Genomic DNA, 19,265 nt, shown 5'->3' on the forward strand with positions numbered 1-19,265 from the left:
TATATAGTTATTTAACTTTTGGCTACTTGTATGCTATCAGCAGAAACTGAAGGGCAACATTGTTAGCCTATATACGCCAATGACGAAAGAAATTCATCATTGATCTACGCGGATGGCCATATTATTTCACCATAGTCCATCAAGGTGCACATCCCATTATGGCCAAGCAGATAAACTTTCTCTTTGATATTGTAGAGTTGGGGTTGCAACCGCGTGGCTCTGAAACCATCTCACTTTATTTTCATAATTTATCAAGAGCTTTAATATGGCAATACTGAATAAAAAAAATATTTGTCAGTTTGTCAAAAACCGCAAATGCTTGATGTGCGTTTTGTTGAGCGAATTTTATTTAACTTCACATTTCTAACAAAACAAAGCGAATGTGCACAAAAATACACCTTTTTCAGCGTGACCAACACGTTTACTTGCCATTTGGCTCATAAAACCCTACTCAACTGATACTCAAAACTTGCCTTCAGGGTGCTGACTTTTGCCATAAAATTTTGTATTTTCTTCAATAATTTTGTATTGTCCCAAGCAAGAAGCAACGGCCAAGAAACGGTGAATTTTATAGCATATATTGTATTAGAAGCTAACAATGACTACTTCATCAGAAGATGTTCTGCTAAGTATTGGCTATGTGAGGTATAAGAAGGGTGATGGAACTCTGTATGTGATGAACCAGAGGCTAGCCTGGATGCTGGAGCACCGAGACACGGTGGCTGTCTCACATAAATATGCTGATATTAAAAGTAAGTGTAAAAATACTGTATTTATAAGTCAAACTTTACTATTGAGAAGTAGCGAGCCGTGGTTTAGTACAGTTTCTCTCGCATCAGTTTCATTCTTAGATTTAAGCTGATTAAGAGTCTTAAAAGGCGTTAAAATGTAATTTTCAGTTCCACACTGGAGTAGTACAATGCTATCTAACTGCTATTAGAAATTTTTAACAGGTTACTTGCATACACTTTTTGTGTGTAAGATTATCAGTAATCAGTAATGATAGTTATTAAAATAGGCCATAGGCCACAGTTCCTAAAGTAAGCTGGTATGAATAATGCTAGGAATTATTTTACAAAGATGTTTTATGATTGGCTAACCATGTGGAAACTTGAAATGTACCTATAATGTATTGTATTAGTAACCCATGTATCCCATTTTCTTATTCTACATTTGTGTGTCAGGACTGTTCCCTACACTTGGATCTCTCAATTAACTTGCCATTAATATCATAACATGTTTGAGCTCTATACTCCCTTATCTTCTATCCTTGTGGGATCTGATGTGCTACAGTACTCTTCAAAACAAAAAGGTTTATGAAACTTACCCACATATCCCCTTGCATCTTTGTCCCTACCCTAACCTTTAATTAGTTTTAAATAATTATTACTATAACTACAACCAATCCTCTGTAACAAACAACAAACCATTGCAGCTCAGAAAATCTCACCGGCTGGCAAACCCAAAGTCCAGTTACAAGTGGTCCTACACGACGGCACATGCTCAACGTTCCACTTCGTGAACCCGGCCGGCGCGGAGCAGCAGGCCAAGGACCGCGACCAGGTCAAGATGCTGCTCCAGGATCTACTGCCCAAGTTCAAGAGGCAGATTGATGGGGAGCTTGAGATGAAGTCTAAGTATGTCATTATTAGTATTATTAAATTCATAATTGCACAAAGCAATAGTGGCACAGGAGCAATTATACCTTTTTCCACGAGGAAAGACAGCTGATACAAGCAATAACTCCCCTTATTCGAATGTAATAAGGGTCCTGTCAGATGTCTTTCCCCGTGAAACAAGGTATAGAGTGGAAATCTACTTTTTGAGCCCATGTCCCCTGATTAGTAGGACCTGATGATGACATAGACATAGCATAGCATTCCTCTTCCATTTTGTTAATCTTGGGTGTTGGGGACAAAGTTATTGTATATGAAAATGGGTTTTTGATTGGTAGAGTGGTTAGTGGAATGGTCAAAGGGTTAGGGAACTTTATTACATGATTAAGAAAAGAGTCTGGCCTTCCATGCTCTATGCAGCCATAATAAGTATAACAAGTAAGTATGTTGTAAGTTGGTTGAGCTGATAATATTTTCTTTACCTTTCTTTTCCCTTCTTTCCATCCATCATTGTGAAAAGTGACTGTGATGAGGTAACAAGTACATAGTTAGGTAGAGTTGGTGGGTGTTAATATTATTGTGCTTAGATGATGCAACTAGCATTTAATAATATTATGGTAAATATGAAAGATATGGCTGTATGTTTGTATGACACAAACTCAAACAGTTTTCAAAAAATATTATTACAATGCTACAGCTTTAGCGCTATAGGCTACTTTTTCCCTTGAAGTCCCACATGGAACTCTATATTAAGCTGATATGAAACTTTCAGGAATAAAGCAGTCTCTTTAAATTTTTGATTCAAGGATTATCACACCCATCATTATGAAATTAAATTATGTTCTGATGATTTATTTATTTATTTATTTATTAACATAAGGATCTCCATCTCCATGATGTAAGTAATATAATAATTTTGTTCATCTTTTTCAGATTATTGTCCCTTCATCCTATATTAAAGCATTTATATGAAGACTTAGTGATATCAAAGGTGATAAATAGTGAAGAATATTGGAACACACCCACATTAAAACATTATACTGAATCTAATAGTATTAAACAAGAAGTCGGTAAGTTTTAAGGTTTACTATAATACCTCTATTATATTATGTGACTAAGCCAGAGGATGTATGGTAGTGATAAGGATAAGGCCACTAATTCCCTGGAAGTGTTTTATTGTTTTATATTTCTCGATATTGCTTAAATAAGGCTGCGTGTTGCGTAAGATGCTAGCCAATAATGTATATCTCTTAAAACCTAATCACGACAGTACATTTTACAATACCATTTATTCCCAGGTGTGTCTGGAGCGTTTCTAGCGGATATACAGCCACAAACAGATGGCTGCAATGGGCTAAAATATAACCTAACGCAGGACATAATAGATGCGATATTCAAAACGTACCCGGCTGTGAGGAAGAAACACATAGATTATGTGCCCAAGAAAATGACTGAAGCTGAGTTCTGGACCAAATTTTTTCAATCACATTATTTTCATAGGTGAGTTAGTAGGCTTTTGAATATTAAAATTATAGGTCCAATAGAAATATGCGGTTCCTGTGTCATTTTTCGAAACAAAATTATTCTTGAGGAACAGAAAACTAGGCTAAAAGACTAGGCCTAAATAAAAACCCTTCCTTCATTGAAAGCCCAGCAGTGGGGATGTGATGGGTCGTGATGGATGATGAATATCCTCAAGTGGTTTTTTTGGCTCCTCATGTACATGGATATTATAATACTTCTGGTGGACAGGGTCCACACAATAATCCTTTTACTACAGTGACAATCCTTTGTTGAAGAAGATTTTATGTGTATGAAAAAAAGCTTATTAAAGCTTTCTAATTTTCCAGGGACCGTATAGCATCATCATCTAGTAAAGACTTGTTTGGTGAATGCGCTAAACTAGACGACCAATCCATCGCGTCTGCCATGAAACATACTACATTGGATCTTACGGTAAGATAGCGAAATTCTTCTCTCTTAATTCTCTAATTTTTCTAATAGCGTAAAGCATCCTTTATACCAACTGTTGGGTTCCATACAAATATTCTCTTTTTTGCTTCTATCTCTAGTGTTTGTAAGCTATTGAAACATCGTGGCTTGGCCTGGCGTGGATGCTGCAAATTAATGTTCATTCATTTTTACGGCACAACCGGCCCAACCGATTTTTATAAAATTTTGCATGAAATAAGCTGAGTTGATACCCTAGATTGACACAACACAGGTTACTTTTTACTTGAAATTCATACGCTAAACATTACCCTCCTCCTTCGGCAGTCGGATAAAAAAGGGAGAAAAGGATAAAAAATTAATTTGCGAATTTTGAAATTCTGATTTCGTTTTCGGGCTTAGATATACCGAAACCTACATGTGCAGCAATGTATGTTTCGGCTTAGTATAATCATTTTGCAACACCCTGTATAAATTCTCTTCTTATCCAATGGTTGTCTGGCAGAGATTGCTATAAGCAATAAGGCCGCCTTTTGTACTGTTTTTATTTTCAAATTTTATTTTTGCATTTCTTCATATTTTGGTGCAGATAAAGAGTATTGTATTGTATTATCGTATAAAGCCCAGTTCTGGGGCGCGATTCACATCTCAACCGAAATATTTGTAAAGCGATACGAACGAGTTACGAGATGAAATCCGCAATGTTCAAAAACGCGATTCATAACACACATACTTTGATCTCGTTTTCATATCGCTAGTTCGTATTGGGATGGCTTGAGTGAAATGAATGAAACTATATTTTTTTAATTGCCATGCAAAAATTATAAATACTACCACTAATTGTTTTAAATAATTTTGTTCCTACAATATATTTTGTTGGAATTAGTGTCGATAGCAAGTATCAAGAAACGGCTTTTTAATTCAACGTTGAAGAAATTCATAACCTGTGGCACTTTTGACAGCCGCCATGTTTTCTACATAAAAACATTGATTTTCTTTGCTCATTTTCGTATCAACGTAGTTTTTTTGGAAAATAAGAAGAAAGGAAGTTTAACTAACTTAGAGAAATACGACTGAGACATGTAAGTATCAATGTATTAACCTATTTTTTTGGAAATATAACCGGTTGTAGTCAAGAAGGTATTGTAATTTACAATGTATCCAATTTCTGTTTGAATTGTTTTAGAATCATGAACGAGATGAACCCAAGCAGCAGCCGATGTGCTTGAGTTGCAGATGGAGCAAGTGCGTTATGAGAGGGCCACGGCTTCAGCCCTCACAATGAATAGCTGAAGCAATGAACAGACAGGCTGCAGTCAATGAGAGGCTTCTTGAGCAGGGGCTCCTCATATGGAAAAAGGTTATTCCTAAATGTTTGGCTAAATAATAGAATAGAATTTAACTTCATTGCTACCCCAATAATGTGTTAGGAAAACTGATGTTGAATATTTATGTTACAGTGTAGTTTTGTTAGTGTCTGTAATTTTTTAGAACAATATCATACTGAACTTTTGATTTTGTCTTTTCTAGGCTAATGAAAGGAACAATCAAGACTGGCGGTGCGCGGGAGGATCCCGTCCCTGCGCCTGGCCTTCAATGGCCTCACGCCTCTCTTCTTCCTCTTCTTCATGCGTCAATTCAAACAGAGGAGCACCTGTGATTACTGATTACCTAAGTTCCTATATACAATAATAGTTTAATAATTGTTAACAAAATATTGTATTATATAAGTATTAATAACTATACACAAGGCTAAAAGCATTTTGTAACAGTCAACCTATAAGAGAGAATATGAGAAAAAATAAGACAATTTAATCTTTGATTGCCATTATCTGTAGCTTTATTAAGTGGTAAAGGGACCTAATATATGTATTTGTGATAATTCATAGAATTTATTAGTTCTATCAATAAATAAAATAGACATGCATTACAATGTGTTTAATTCATTAACTTACAATTTGCACACTGAGGGAAAAATATTCTTCCTCATTCTGCGAGGGCCTCAGGCTAAAACCCACGCCAATCAAATAAATATCACTAATACCAGCTTACTATAAAGGAAAATTACGAATTCGGTAAAGATGGAAACGTATCTCGTAGGGACGGCTGTCCGGCTGAAAAATGGCTTTAAGATGTTGGAGAGATGCGTACATGGTCAATTTCACTGTTAGCAGTAGGTATTTTTTCTGAAAACGATCTTACAATTTCACCCTTTTCTTCGAAAGTTTAAAATCGCTTAAACGTCAAAATATGACAGATAGGCGATATCAAAAAGTTCAACAAAAATGACATGAATCGCGTCATTCTCCATTCGTTCATTCATTTTGCGATCTCGAAACGATCTTACTATGTAGCTTGGGTTTTAGTGCCATGTGAATCGCAATTTGACACCTCGTTCGTAAAAATCTGAAAACGAGATGAAAGCGATGGGGTTTTTTGTGACACGAATCACGCTCCTGGGCATGTATGTAGGTTTTATTAAGCGACTTTGTTGGTTTGTTGTCGACACGATAAGAAGAAGATTGTATAAAGATCCTGTCCACCTGTATAAAAAATGTTTGACTTCTGTTATTTTGCTGACCAACAAAGATAATAATATTATAATCTATTCTATACTTGTTCCAGGTGGACCTCCCCCAGTTCACCGAACGGGTGCCCCTACTCCCGCACGAGGACGACGCTCCAGAACAGCGGGCGGACAGCGGCGCCGTGCACCGGAACATGATCAAGCGGTTCAACCAACACTCTATCATGGTGAGATTTACTTACTTAAGCCAGGCCTGTGTCACTCCGCGCATGGGCGGCGCAGGCGCCAGCCTGGCGCCTGCCCCATCGATGGGGCAAATCTAGTCGGCTGCCGCAAGCGGAAGACGATACACGCGCGCGCTATTTGTTCCTATTTTGTACTAGTTTATAAATGTCGTATTTAGGTATTTATTAAAAATTATGAATAGAAAAATGGACATAAAAAGAAAAAAAGCAGCTAAAAAATACTGTGCCGTATTTAATTGCTTAAATACGGATCGTGATCCAAATTTAATTTTTTTTAGATTACCAAAAGATGCTGACAGGTAAAACTAATCTAAGGGCGTCTTGCACAACAAAGTTAAATAAAATTAAATATTTCATTTCATTTCATTTATTTATTCATTCACAACATGCTGTCATATTTGAAATTACAATGGGGACTTAATTCTAACTTAATTCTAAAAAATACAATTTTCAAGGGTAATTTACACATGAGATATTAATAATTAACAATAGTAAAAATAATAATAATAATAATAAAACAATAGAAGATAAGTAAATTAATTAATTCAAATTGTAATAAAATAAATTTAATTTTAAACATTATCTAAAAATTAAAATGTCGATTTAAAAAAAAAAATAATCATGTCAAATAATAATACAATAACTACAAATAAAAATAAAATAAAAATATTAGTCATTTAAAAATTCGTCTATTGTGTAGAAGCACTTTTCCAATAGATGTTTTTGTAATGTATTTTTGAATGAAGCTATTTTATCAATTTGTTTTAGGTGTGAAGGAAGTTTATTATATAAAGTGATTGCCTGGTATCTCGCACTGTGTTTTGCGACTTGCAGAGTTGGGTGCACAGTATCTATGCGTATGTCTTTCCTCCTAGTTTTATTACGCGCAGTTTTATTTTCGGGAGATTCAAATCTCGGTAGGTTCTTTGCTAGCTTGGTAAGCAAGACAAAAATATACAGACATGGAACTGTCAGTATGCCTAACCGAACGAAATGTTCCCGACACGACTCCCATGGTGGAATCCTAACCATTGTACGAATTGCTCGTTTTTGGCAAGTAAAAGCTTTCTTGGTGTTATAATCGTAAATCGAATAGTTTGTCTCTTGCTCTGACAGTATAATGTCAGAGCAAGAGGTCATAGATTTAATTTTATTTAACTTTGTTGTGCAAGACGTCCTAAGTATTTTATTGATTTCTTCTACGTTCCTTATTTGAAATGAAATTAATCCGAACTACAAACCCTTTTTTTTCTCCACGTTGAACAAAGTCTATTCCAATTTTGTTTTCGTTAAAGTATTAAATTTACAGACACAACTACCTTCAAAATGCATTAATGAATCGATTATAAAATGTGCGCTGAGTGGGATTAGTGCTTAACGAAACTAACACGTTCTGTATCATAATATAAATTATATCCATAATATAAATTATAACGAAAAAAAAACATGTTTTCACAAAATTAAATGTTTTAGGTATTCATACATATTTTATGTACTTCAAAATATCTTAACTATGAAATTGTTATTGTTTTTACTGGTTATTTCCAATAGAAAAAAAGTTTGGAATAGCTTTGTATTCTAAATTCAAATTAATTTTGTTTTAAAACATGACATTCTTTTTACAAAGTCAGTCCGTTGCTTAGTAAGGCCGCGGTCTCCTATTTACGCCGAAGGGCGCGTCCAGCGTCACGCCGTAGGCCGCGTCACAATGCTCACTATAGAAATGTACTGATGCGGTCTCCCTCACACGCCGACGTTGGCGCGTAAATGTAGTGAGCATCGTGACGCGGCCTACGGCGGTGACACTTGACGCGACTTACGGAGTAAATAGGAGACCCCGGCCTAAACGTTGTAGTCTGTGGTGCTGAGGCAACCCTAAGGTGGCTTCTTTTTCAATGCGTATAACCACGTATAACTTATCATGCACCGTAGTCCAGTGAAATAAGGCGCATATTCCCTCAAAAATTAATTGGTAGGTAAGTAAATAAAAACGTGTGCGGCCGGAACGCGATCTAAATTAGATCTTATTGCTTATGGGATGGAGTCATATTTCTTTGCAGGCCATTGCGAAGATGGGCTTCTGTACCTGGTACTAGTTATTATTCTGTGCTTAAGCTGAAAATTTAGATAGGTATAATTTCCTGCTATTGTGGTCTCAAGATGCCAATTCATAATGTCAACATCATCCGCCTTACACTACCGGCTACCGTTGGTCGTCTACTACTGGTTTCTTTACGGCTCCTACCGATAACCTGTCTCATTTAAATTTTTACATCGGTTTTTTGACATACATGGCCAGCCCGGTGCCACTCCAGACTCTATTTTAAGAGCTATAACTGAAAAGAGATTCCTAACATCTAAAACAACAATTTATTAACCAATACAATTTTATTTCCTTCCACAGGTGCTAAAAGCTAGTCAGAAATCAAGTAGTTCTAATAGTAATAGTAGTAATAACAATAAAACGAATAGCAAACCGACGGAAAACGGAGTGAAAGAGACAAATACAAATGGCATAGGAGAGAAGAGGCCAGCAGAGGATAGCAATAGTGAATGTAAAAACGAACCGTTAGAAAAGAAACAGAGGTTGTTAGAGAAAATACATTATGAAGACTTGGAAGGCACGGGGGAGCCTGAAGATGTTCAGGAATTGAAATTGTCTAAGGTGAGTTATCAGTTGTAGTAGGTGGTTCTACCTTTTTTGGCATAAGATTTATTTGCCTAATCTCGTATTGCATAGTAACGTTTGGTCAAAGTCTCGTTACGCCGAAAATCGTATGGCATAAATCTCGTTTAGTAAAAAGTTATTTCGCATAACATTGTTTAGCCTAATAATGGTATGGCCAAATCTTGAATAGCCTAATAATGCTATGGCATAGGTTTATACAAAGTAATAATATTCGTTTGGCTTTAACTTTGACGGAGCGTCTCCCTACATAGCGCAAACTGGTGACTTGTATTGTTTCCGCTGTTTGGAAAACGCTCCGCTCCGCTTCGCTGCGCTCCGCTTTGGTTTTGATGAACATGTGCACCTAACACGCTCCTCCTCGCTTTGCTCGTCGTCGCACCTATTTTTAGGTTTTGATCTCATGGGGTTTGTAATAATTATATTGGTCGTTAACTTTCGATTTTTTGATCATACAATATCGTGATTTTCGGGATGTAGGAGAAAAATACCACAATTTGTACATTTACTACATACTTAATATATTATTTATTAAGATAACATTAGGAGAAACAAGATTATACATAGGTATAGACGAACATAAATTTGAGCAAACGAAACTTAGGTGTTTAAAGATTGTGCCTAAAGAGTTTTAGACGAAACGAGCCTTATGCCACATAAGTCTTGGCAAAGTGATGGTTCGGCCAAAAAAGTTTAGACCATTCGAGTTATGCGAAATGAGTTTTGGTCAATAAAGATTATGCGAGATGAGCGGAACCCGTAGTAGGTATATGAAAATGGTGGATAGACTCATATCAGATATCTTCTAATATTAATTGTATGTTACTCTTTACTTATTTCATAGCCGCCATTTTCATATTGTTTCTTCATTTGTGCACGTTATCAATGTTTTGAATTGAATTTTATTTTGAATTTTATAATGAAATAAAGTTTTATTCCTTTGTTCGTTTCCGCTAGAGTCCACCATTTTGAGTACTGTACCCGTATCATGAAAATTCGAGCTAACGAATAGAATCGAATGCGAGTGCGACTACTGTCAACTTGACAGCACTTTCGAACACTTTTTACCTTTCGAATGAGTTTCGAAAAGAATGACCACAGAGTACATAATATTATTCTGACAATGACCTATGGAATGATAGCTGTCAAACTTTCGCAAATCTATACACCGCCATTTTGTTGTTGACAGGTTGACAGCACTTTCGAATAGACTATCGAATAGAATATGCTGCGGTTTTTCGTAATACGGGTACTGTTTCATCTTTCATAGTTTATTTATGTTCAATTTCAAAACCAACATGTTCTTTTATGTAAATTTGCAGGTAGAAAGATATTTATTAGGTCCGAGTTCACAAATTCAACAGTCGAGTACAAAAGGCTCCAACCCGCCGCCGCTGTCTGCTCTCGCGTCGATATGTCAGGTAAATGTTCCTTATTTATAATTTAGCCCCAGTTTCACCATACTCTGTTAGATCATAACAAGGGATTACTCATCATAACAAGACTTTTCACACATCTGTCAAGAATTTAATATGGAGATGACGTATAATTGATGACATTACAGTGTAATAGGGGTGGGTGGTAATGATCTAACAGACTAAACTGGGGTTTAGTCCAAATTCACCATGATAAGTTACATCTACCTCCCGGGTTCGATTCCTGGGTGTGACTGAGTATGTTTAAGACGATAGACGGTTCATTAACGCAACATCCGATTTATAGGATAAGTTACTATTTGGCGGTTTGGATTCAGTAAAATGTGTGATCTGGTTCTACCTTTTTTGGCATAAGATTTATTTGCCTAATCTCGTATTGCATAGTAACGTTTGGTCAAAGTCTCGTTACGCCGAAAATCGTATGGCATAAATCTCGTTTAGTAAAAAGTTTTTTCGCATAACATTGTTTAGCCTAATAATGGTATGGCCAAATCTTGAATAGCCTAATAATGCTATGGCATAGGTTTATTAGGTTTATACAAAGTAATAATATTCGTTTGGCTTTAACTTTAACGGAGCGTCTCCCTACATAGCGCAAACTGGTGCCTTGTATTGTTTCCGCTGTTTGGAAAACGCTCCGCTCCGCTTCGCTGCGCTCCGCTTTGGTTTTGATGAACATGTGCACCTAACACGCTCCTCCTCGCTTTGCTCGTCGTCGCACCTATTTTTAGGTTTCGATCTCATGGGGTTTGTAATAATTATATTGGTCGTTAACTTTCGATTTTTTGATCATACAATATCGTGATTTTCGGGATGTAGGAGAAAAATACCACAATTTGTACATTTACTACATACTTATAATAAATTATTTATTAAGATAACATTACGAGAAACAAGATTATACATAGGTATAGACGAACATAAATTTGAGCAAACGAAACTTAGGTGTTTAAAGATTGTGCCTAAAGAGTTTTAGACGAAACGAGCCTTATGCCACATAAGTCTTGGCAAAGTGATGGTTCGGCCAAAAAAGTTTAGACCATACGAGTTATGCGAAATGAGTTTTGGTCAATAAAGATTATGCGAGATGAGCGGAACCCGTGTGATCTCCATAATAGTAAGCCACTGCCGAATAGAAACATAATTTTATGATAAATCGGAAATTCTAAAACGGATGCTGGGTGAAGGAACTCTTTAACTTTATAAAGAAACTTTATAAAGAATGTCCGCTTAAGTGAACCTCCTATTACTTTATATCTACTACAGTACATCTCAACATTTTATCCTCATTCGATTACTATTACCAAATCTCCATTCCCCAGGCGTGGTCCCACGGGCAACAGTGCGTGCGCCCCGTGCGTCTATCAGCCGCCGCGGCGGTGGCGGCCCTAGGGGAACTCAGTCCCGGCGGCGCTCTGATGAGGGACCCTTCTCATGCCATGTATGCACGTGAGTACTGAAATATGTTATAGGATATGTGGAAGGGTTATTAATGGAGGGATTTGGGAAGACGAATGAAGAAAATAATATCACATATTCTTATGGTGAAGGAAAACATCGTTAGGAAACCTGTGTGGCTAGAGCGAGCATAGGATTCGATACTATTTTCCAATCTACACGAAGGGTCACTTTTACCAAACGCTAAACGTATTTAAATCAAATTTTAAATACATTTTGTACTAACTGACAGACGTATGACAGGCTACTAAATACGTTTAGCGTTTGGTGAAATTCCACCTAACATGGAAAAAACAAATGCCACTTTTGGAACTAACAAATTTGCCTTGCATTTTGACAGTGACATTTGACGATACGCAACGTAAACGGAGGTTTCGAATCCTGTGCTCGGGCAACTATGTCTGCAACTGGATTCTAGATGTGTTCCCTAAGTGTCAATCAACAAATTCAAGAACCTCGATACGGCTGCCGCTCGCGAGCCATCACTTGAGTGCAAAATCTACAGCGAAAAGCGGATGATTCGCTTTTGAGTCACCTCTGAGTACCCTTTCTTACAGTCATGACTCGTGAGCATAATATTGTATTGTATATCATATTTTTAACTAAACCCCCCCAACTCCCATTCCAGAACTAATACCCCCAGACGTCAAATCGGACCTGCACCGTATGTACCTCTCCGGCGGTGAACTACTGCGGGAACTCTGGAGGTGCTTCCCCCAGCCTGGCTCCAGCGTGGTGGAGGGAGAAGACAACAGCGCCAGAGCGAGCCAGTTCTATGAGGCGCTGCGCAGGTTTAGACACGTCAAGCTAAGGCCGTTTGAGGTGAGAAAAATAGTGGTGTTATAATGTTGAAGTGTATGTGTATCTGTCTGTCAAAGTTATAGGGCCACTTGCACCAACATATTAAATCTAGATTTAGTGTTAAATTCCGATTTATGCCATAAGGGCCACTTGCACCAACATATTAAATCTAGATTTAGTGTTAAATTTTAGATTTAGTGTCTTTTATATGGATTGACGTTTCTTAAATCGAGATTTGACACTAAATCTAGATTTAATATGTTTCTCCAAGTGGCCCTTAGTGTCTAAACTGGATTTAAGAAACTTCCATATTAAGTTTCTTAAATCGAGATTAGACACTAAATCTAGATTTAACGGTGCACGTGAAACCCTCCCTCCGCCGTATGTACCTCTCCGGCGGTGAACTACTGCGGGAACTCTGGAGGTGCTTCCCCCAGCCTGGCTCCAGCGTGGTGGAGGGAGAAGACAACAGCGCCAGAGCGAGCCAGTTCTATGAGGCGCTGCGCAGGTTCAGACACGTCAAGCTAAGGCCTTTTGAGGTGAGAAAATAGTGGTGTTATAAGGTTGGAGTGTATGTGTATCTGTCTGTCAAAGTCAAAGCCGTATTTTATCAAAATCGGCTCCGTTTAAAAGTTATAGGGCCACTTGCACCAACATATTAAATCTAGATTTAGTGTTAAATCCCGATTTATGCCATAAGGGCCACTTGCACCAACATATTAAATCTAGATTTAGTGTTAAATCTAGATTTAGTGTCAAATGTCGATTTAAGAAACGTCAGTCCATATAAAATTTGACACTAAATCGAGATTAGACACTAAATCGAGATTAGACACTTAAATCGAGATTAGAAACTAAAATCTAGATTTAACGGTGCACGTGAAACCCTCCCTCCGCCGTATGTACCTCTCCGGCGGTGAACTACTGCGGGAACTCTGGAGGAACCTCCACCACGCTGGAGCCAGGCTGGGGGAAGCCCCAGCCTGGCTCCAGCGTGGGGAAGCCCCAGCTGGGGGAAGCCCCAGCCTGGCTCCAGCGTGGTGGAGGGAGAAGACAACAGCGCCAGAGCGAGCCAGTTCTATGAGGCGCTGCGCAGGTTTAGACACGTCAAGCTTAGGCCGTTTGAGGTGAGAAAATTAGTGGTGTTATAAGGTTGAAGTGTATGTGTGTCTGTGTATAGGTAGGTCGGTGGTAGCGTAGCTCCTAAACGGCTGAACCGATTTTGATTTTGGTTTTTTAGGGTCATAGATAATGTAACCTCGAGTGTTCTTAGTAATTTTTTATCTAAATCGGCGTTACAAGGCCACTTGCACCAACATATTAAATCTTAATTAGACACTAAATCGAGATTAGACACTAAATCGAGATTAGACACTTAATCGAGATTAGACACTAAATCGAGATTAGACACTAAATCGAGATTAGACACTAAATCGAGATTAGACACTTAATCGAGATTAGACACTAAATCGAGATTAGACACTAAATCTAGATTAAACACTGCATGTGAAACCCTCCCTCCGCCGTATGTACCTCTCCGACGGTGAACTGCTGCGGGAACTCTGGAGGTGCTTCCCCCAGCCTGGCTCCAGCGTGGTGGAGGGAGAAGACAACAGCGCCAGAGCGAGCCAGTTCTATGAGGCGCTGCGCAGGTTTAGACACGTCAAGCTAAGGCCGTTTGAGGTGAGAAAACGAGCGGTGTTATAAGTGTGTGTGTCTGTGTGTCTGTGTACATATGTCGGTGTCGGTCGATTTTCATTTGGGTTTTAGAGTCATAGATAATGAAACCCCGAGTATTTTATCAAAATCGGCTTAACCGTTTAGGGCCACTTGCACCAACATATTAAATCTCGATTTAGTGTTAAATCTAGATTTAGTGTCAAATTTTATATGGACTGACGTTTCTTAAATTGAGATTAGACACTAAATCTAGATTTAGTATTAAATCTCGATTTATGGCATAAATTTAGTGTCTAAACTGAATTTAAGAAACTTCCGTATTAAGTTTCTTAAATCGAGTTTAGACACTAAATCTAGATTTAACGGTGCACGTGAAACCCTCCCTGCACCGTATGTACCTCTCCGGCGGTGAACTACTGCGGGAACTCTGGAGGTGCTTCCCCCAGCCTGGCTCCAGCGTGGTGGAGGGAGAAGACAACAGCGCCAGAGCGAGCCAGTTCTATGAGGCGCTGCGCAGGTTTAGACACGTCAAGCTAAGGCCGTTTGAGGTGAGAAAATAGTGGTGTTATAAGGTTGGAGTGTGTGTGTGTCTGTGTGTAGGTATATATCGGTGGTCGCGTAGCTCCTAAACGGCCGAACCGTAATGTTATTAGATTAGACACTAAATCGAGATTAGACACTAAATCGAGATTAGACACTAAATCTAGATTTAACGGTGCACGTGAAACCCTCCCTCCGTCGTATGTACCTCTCCGGCGGTGAACTACTGCGGGAACTCTGGAGGTGCTTCCCCCAGCCTGGCTCCAGCGTGGTGGAGGGAGAAGACAACAGCGCCAGAGCGAGCCAGTTCTATGAGGCGCTGCGCAGGTTTAGACACGTCAAGCTAAGGCCGTTTGAGGTGAGAAAATAGTGGTGTTATAAGGTTGGAGTGTGTGTGTGTCTGTGTGTAGGTATATATCGGTGGTCGCGTAGCTCCTAAACGGCCGAACCGTAATGTTATTAGATTAGACACTAAATCGAGATTAGACACTAAATCGAGATTAGACACTAAATCTAGATTTAACGGTGCACGTGAAACCCTCCCTCCGCCGTATGTACCTCTCCGGCGGTGAACTACTGCGGGAACTCTGGAGGTGCTTCCCCCAGCCTGGCTCCAGCGTGGTGGAGGGAGAAGACAACAGCGCCAGAGCGAGCCAGTTCTATGAGGCGCTGCGCAGGTTTAGACACGTCAAGCTACGGCCGTTTGAGGTGAGAAAAAGAGCGGTGTTATAAGGTTGAAGTGTGTGTGTGTGTGTCTGTGGTAAGTACACCGTCCTAAACGGGTGAATCGATTTTCGTTTGTTTTTTAGGTTAATGTTAAACCGCTTCTTCTTAGCCGTATTTTATCAAAATCGGCTTATCCGCCGTTTAAAAGTTATAGGGCCACTTGCACCAACATGTTAAATCAAGATTTAGGGTCACTTGCAGAAACATATTAAATCTAGATTTAGTGTCAAATGTCGATTTAAGAAACGTCAGCCCATATAAAATTTGACACTAAATCGAGATTAGACACTAAATCGAGATTAGACACTAAATCGAGATTAGACACTAAATCGAGATTAGACACTAAATCGAGATTAGACACTAAATCGAGATTAGACACTAAATCGAGATTAGACACTAAATCGAGATTAGACACTAAATCGAGATTAGACACTAAATCGAGATTAGACACTAAATCGAGATTAGACACTAAATCGAGATTAGACACTAAATCAGGATTTAATATGTTGGTGCAAGTGGCCGTAAGTTTCTTAAATCGAGTTTAGACACTAAATCTAGATTTAACGGTGCACGTGAAACCCTCCCTCCGCCGTATGTACCTCTCCGGCGGTGAACTACTGCGGGAACTCTGGAGGTGCTTCCCCCAGCCTGGCTCCAGCGTGGTGGAGGGAGAAGACAACAGCGCCAGAGCGAGCCAGTTCTATGAGGCGCTGCGCAGGTTTAGACACGTCAAGCTACGGCCGTTTGAGGTGAGAAAAAGAGCGGTGTTATAACGTGGAAGTGTATGTGTGTTTGTCTGTGGTAAGTACACCGTCTTAAACGGCTGAATCGATTATAAGGCCAGTTGCACCAACATATTAAATCTAGATTTAGTGTTAAATCTCGATTTAGTATCACATTTTATATGGATTGACGTTTCTTAAATCGAGATTAGACACTAAGGGCCACTGGCACCGACATATTAAATCTAGATTTAGTGTTAAATTTCGATTTAGTGTCTTTTATATGGATTGACGTTTCTTAAATCGAGATTAGACACTAAATCGAGATTAGACACTAAATCGAGATTAGACACTAAATCGAGATTAGACACTAAATCTAGATTTAACGGTGCACGTGAAACCCTCCCTCCGCCGTATGTACCTCTCCGGCGGTGAACTACTGCGGGAACTCTGGAGGTGCTTCCCCCAGCCTGGCTCCAGCGTGGTGGAGGGAGAAGACAACAGCGCCAGAGCGAGCCAGTTCTATGAGGCGCCAGCAGGTTTAGACACGTCAAGCTACGGCCGTTTGAGGTGAGAAAAGGAGCGGTGTTATAAGGTTGAGGTGTCTGTGTATGTGTTAGCGTCTGTGGTAGCGTAGCTCCCAAACGGCCGAATCGATTATAAGGCCAGTTGCACCAACATATTATTAAATCTAGATTTAGTGTTAAATCTCGATTTATGGCATAAATTTAGCGCCACTTGCACCAACATATTAAATCTAGATTTAGTGTCAAATGTCGATTTAAGAAACGTCTGTCCATATAAAATTTTGACACTAAATCGAGATTAGACACTAAATCGAAATTAGACACTAAATCGAGATTAGACACTAAATCGAGATTAGACACTAAATCTAGATTTAACGGTGCACGTGAAACCCTCCCTCCGCCGTATGTACCTCTCCGGCGGTGAACTACTGCGGGAACTCTGGAGGTGCTTCCCCCAGCCTGGCTCCAGCGTGGTGGAGGGAGAAAACAACAGCGCCAGAGCGAGCCAGTTCTATGAGGCGCCAGCAGGTTTAGACACGTCAAACTAAGGCCTTTTGAGGTGAGCTGTGTGTGTATTTTTAACCGAAAAGACAATAGTGGTAGAGCGACCAAGTTATATGAGGCACTCGGCTCAGGCACAGCTATGGCCTTTTGAGGTAAGCTAGAGCTATTGCTGAGTTGCAGAATGGAACTTTAAGCTCATAAGCCAAAGGTTGTCTGAATGAGATGGTTATAAGCGATAAGGCCGCCTTTTGTACCTCTAGTTAAGTGTTTATATGTAAAATTGTTAATTATTTGTTGGTGTACAAATAAAGAGTACTTTATCTATCTATCTAATGTCGTCCTGAAAGTATTGCTGCCTTGCTTTGACAGTATACGGACAGAAAGCGACAGGCGTAGATTTAATGCCGACATTAGCTTATAGTTCCTATCTGCAACTCAGCGTATGTTATTTTTAACCAGCGAGGGGAAAAGAGCGGTGTTACGAGTATGTGTTAGCGTCCAAACGGCTGAATCGATTTTCGTTTGGTTTTTAGGATCGTAGATAATGTTGCCCCGAGCGTTCTTAGACATATTGTATCAAAATTGGCCTAGCCGTTCAAAAGCTATGCGACTTTTAGTTCTGAATTTCAGGGATTTTAACGTTGATTATTGATTTCTTGCAGGAAAAAATGCTTCGCGATCTGACGCCGCTAGCGACATCTCTGACGAAACACATGAACCAGATGATCGACACCGCGTGCGCGAAATACGTGACTTGGCAGCAACGGCAAGGCAAACTACGGTAGTACTCGACTACACCACTAGATGTCGTTCAACTTTGAGCTGGTTAATATTGTCTAGGGTCCGACACGATAAGTTTGCAACGGGTTTTAAACATTTGCTGTACTACCACAAAAAAACTTTAAACACTGTTTAACAAGTGTTTAAAACGAAATTTGACAGATTTTGTAGGCGTTTGACAGCGCTAAACACCTGTTAAATACTGTCTAAGTTTTTGTTGAAAGGCCCTTGTTTTGTTAAACTGTTAGCCCGAATAACGACGTACCATGTCAATACCAGAAATTTCAAAGATGTTAAGTATTTTATGCATATTCGTTGCAATTCAGCCACTTTTCCAGTCTGGGCAATTCAATATTAATCCACATTAGACCAGTGAAACCAGTTCTATTGGTACAGTCTGTGAATGCCTAACATAATTTAAGTAGAAGTTTAAAATGTGAAGCTTGTAATACCTAACTGGGCTTTAGAAAGCATTTTACCCTATGTCCTTCCTATGTTTGTAGCATTTTCAGCCGAAGTTAGGTATTTCAATCTGTACTTAGGTATTTAATTAATAATTTTATTTAGGATGGAAGTAATAAATGCATTTTTGATACACCAAATCATATTATAACTGAAATGTTCTGTGCTTCTTTGTATACGGGCATTATGGATTATTCTGAATGAGTGGTTAACAATTAAATTCGTAATTTATGTTTAACTTTTTTCAATGCTCAGAATAACTCCTGTATAGTTTTCATCAATGTTCACTGCATATCATTAAATACTTTCTACACTAAAGCTTCCTTCACACATTTCTCACGCTTTCAAAGCCAACAGACTGATATCCGAGTTTAGAATTTTAAATAATCAGTTTAAGGTTTATTATGTAGTCTGAGCCTATCTGAAACCTAGTTAAACATTGTGAGATATGGCGTTTCGACTTTCTCCGTGTTCGGCATCATAAGGGTCACAGTGACAGTTAAATAAAGTCCATTTTTCTCTCCACCTTTATTTGCAAGGTGCGGGTGCCTATATAAATAGAGTGAGTCGCCCGCGCGCCTCAGTTGGTTTTTGATTTTTGAAGT

The 19,265-nt window shown here is 38.9% G+C and overlaps 1 protein-coding gene and 1 long non-coding RNA gene across 3 annotated transcripts; both read left to right on the forward strand.

The window, feature by feature from the left end:
• The first annotated feature begins 280 nt into the window (after positions 1 to 280).
• On the forward strand, positions 281 to 18,895 carry LOC119690346 (general transcription factor IIH subunit 1). The gene is made up of 11 exons (XM_048622106.1): positions 281 to 752; positions 1,436 to 1,637; positions 2,550 to 2,686; positions 2,915 to 3,116; positions 3,467 to 3,572; positions 6,192 to 6,320; positions 8,743 to 9,003; positions 10,347 to 10,445; positions 11,783 to 11,909; positions 12,547 to 12,740; positions 18,081 to 18,895. Exons 1-11 carry the CDS (start codon positions 599 to 601, stop codon positions 18,201 to 18,203), a joined length of 1,734 nt encoding a protein of 577 aa, XP_048478063.1. The 5' UTR covers positions 281 to 598; the 3' UTR covers positions 18,204 to 18,895.
• LOC125488744 lies at positions 4,197 to 5,493 on the forward strand. 2 transcript variants are annotated; one of them, XR_007266459.1, is made up of 3 exons: positions 4,197 to 4,648; positions 4,753 to 4,926; positions 5,097 to 5,493. It is a non-coding gene; the product is annotated as an uncharacterized LOC125488744 (long non-coding RNA). The 2 variants fall into 2 exon arrangements; XR_007266458.1 differs by having other exon boundaries at positions 4,197 to 4,926.
• Positions 18,896 to 19,265: the final 370 nt, after the last annotated feature.

Source organism: Plutella xylostella, chromosome 7, assembly GCF_932276165.1.
Source record: "Plutella xylostella chromosome 7, ilPluXylo3.1, whole genome shotgun sequence".
Lineage (NCBI taxonomy): Eukaryota > Metazoa > Arthropoda > Insecta > Lepidoptera > Plutellidae > Plutella > Plutella xylostella.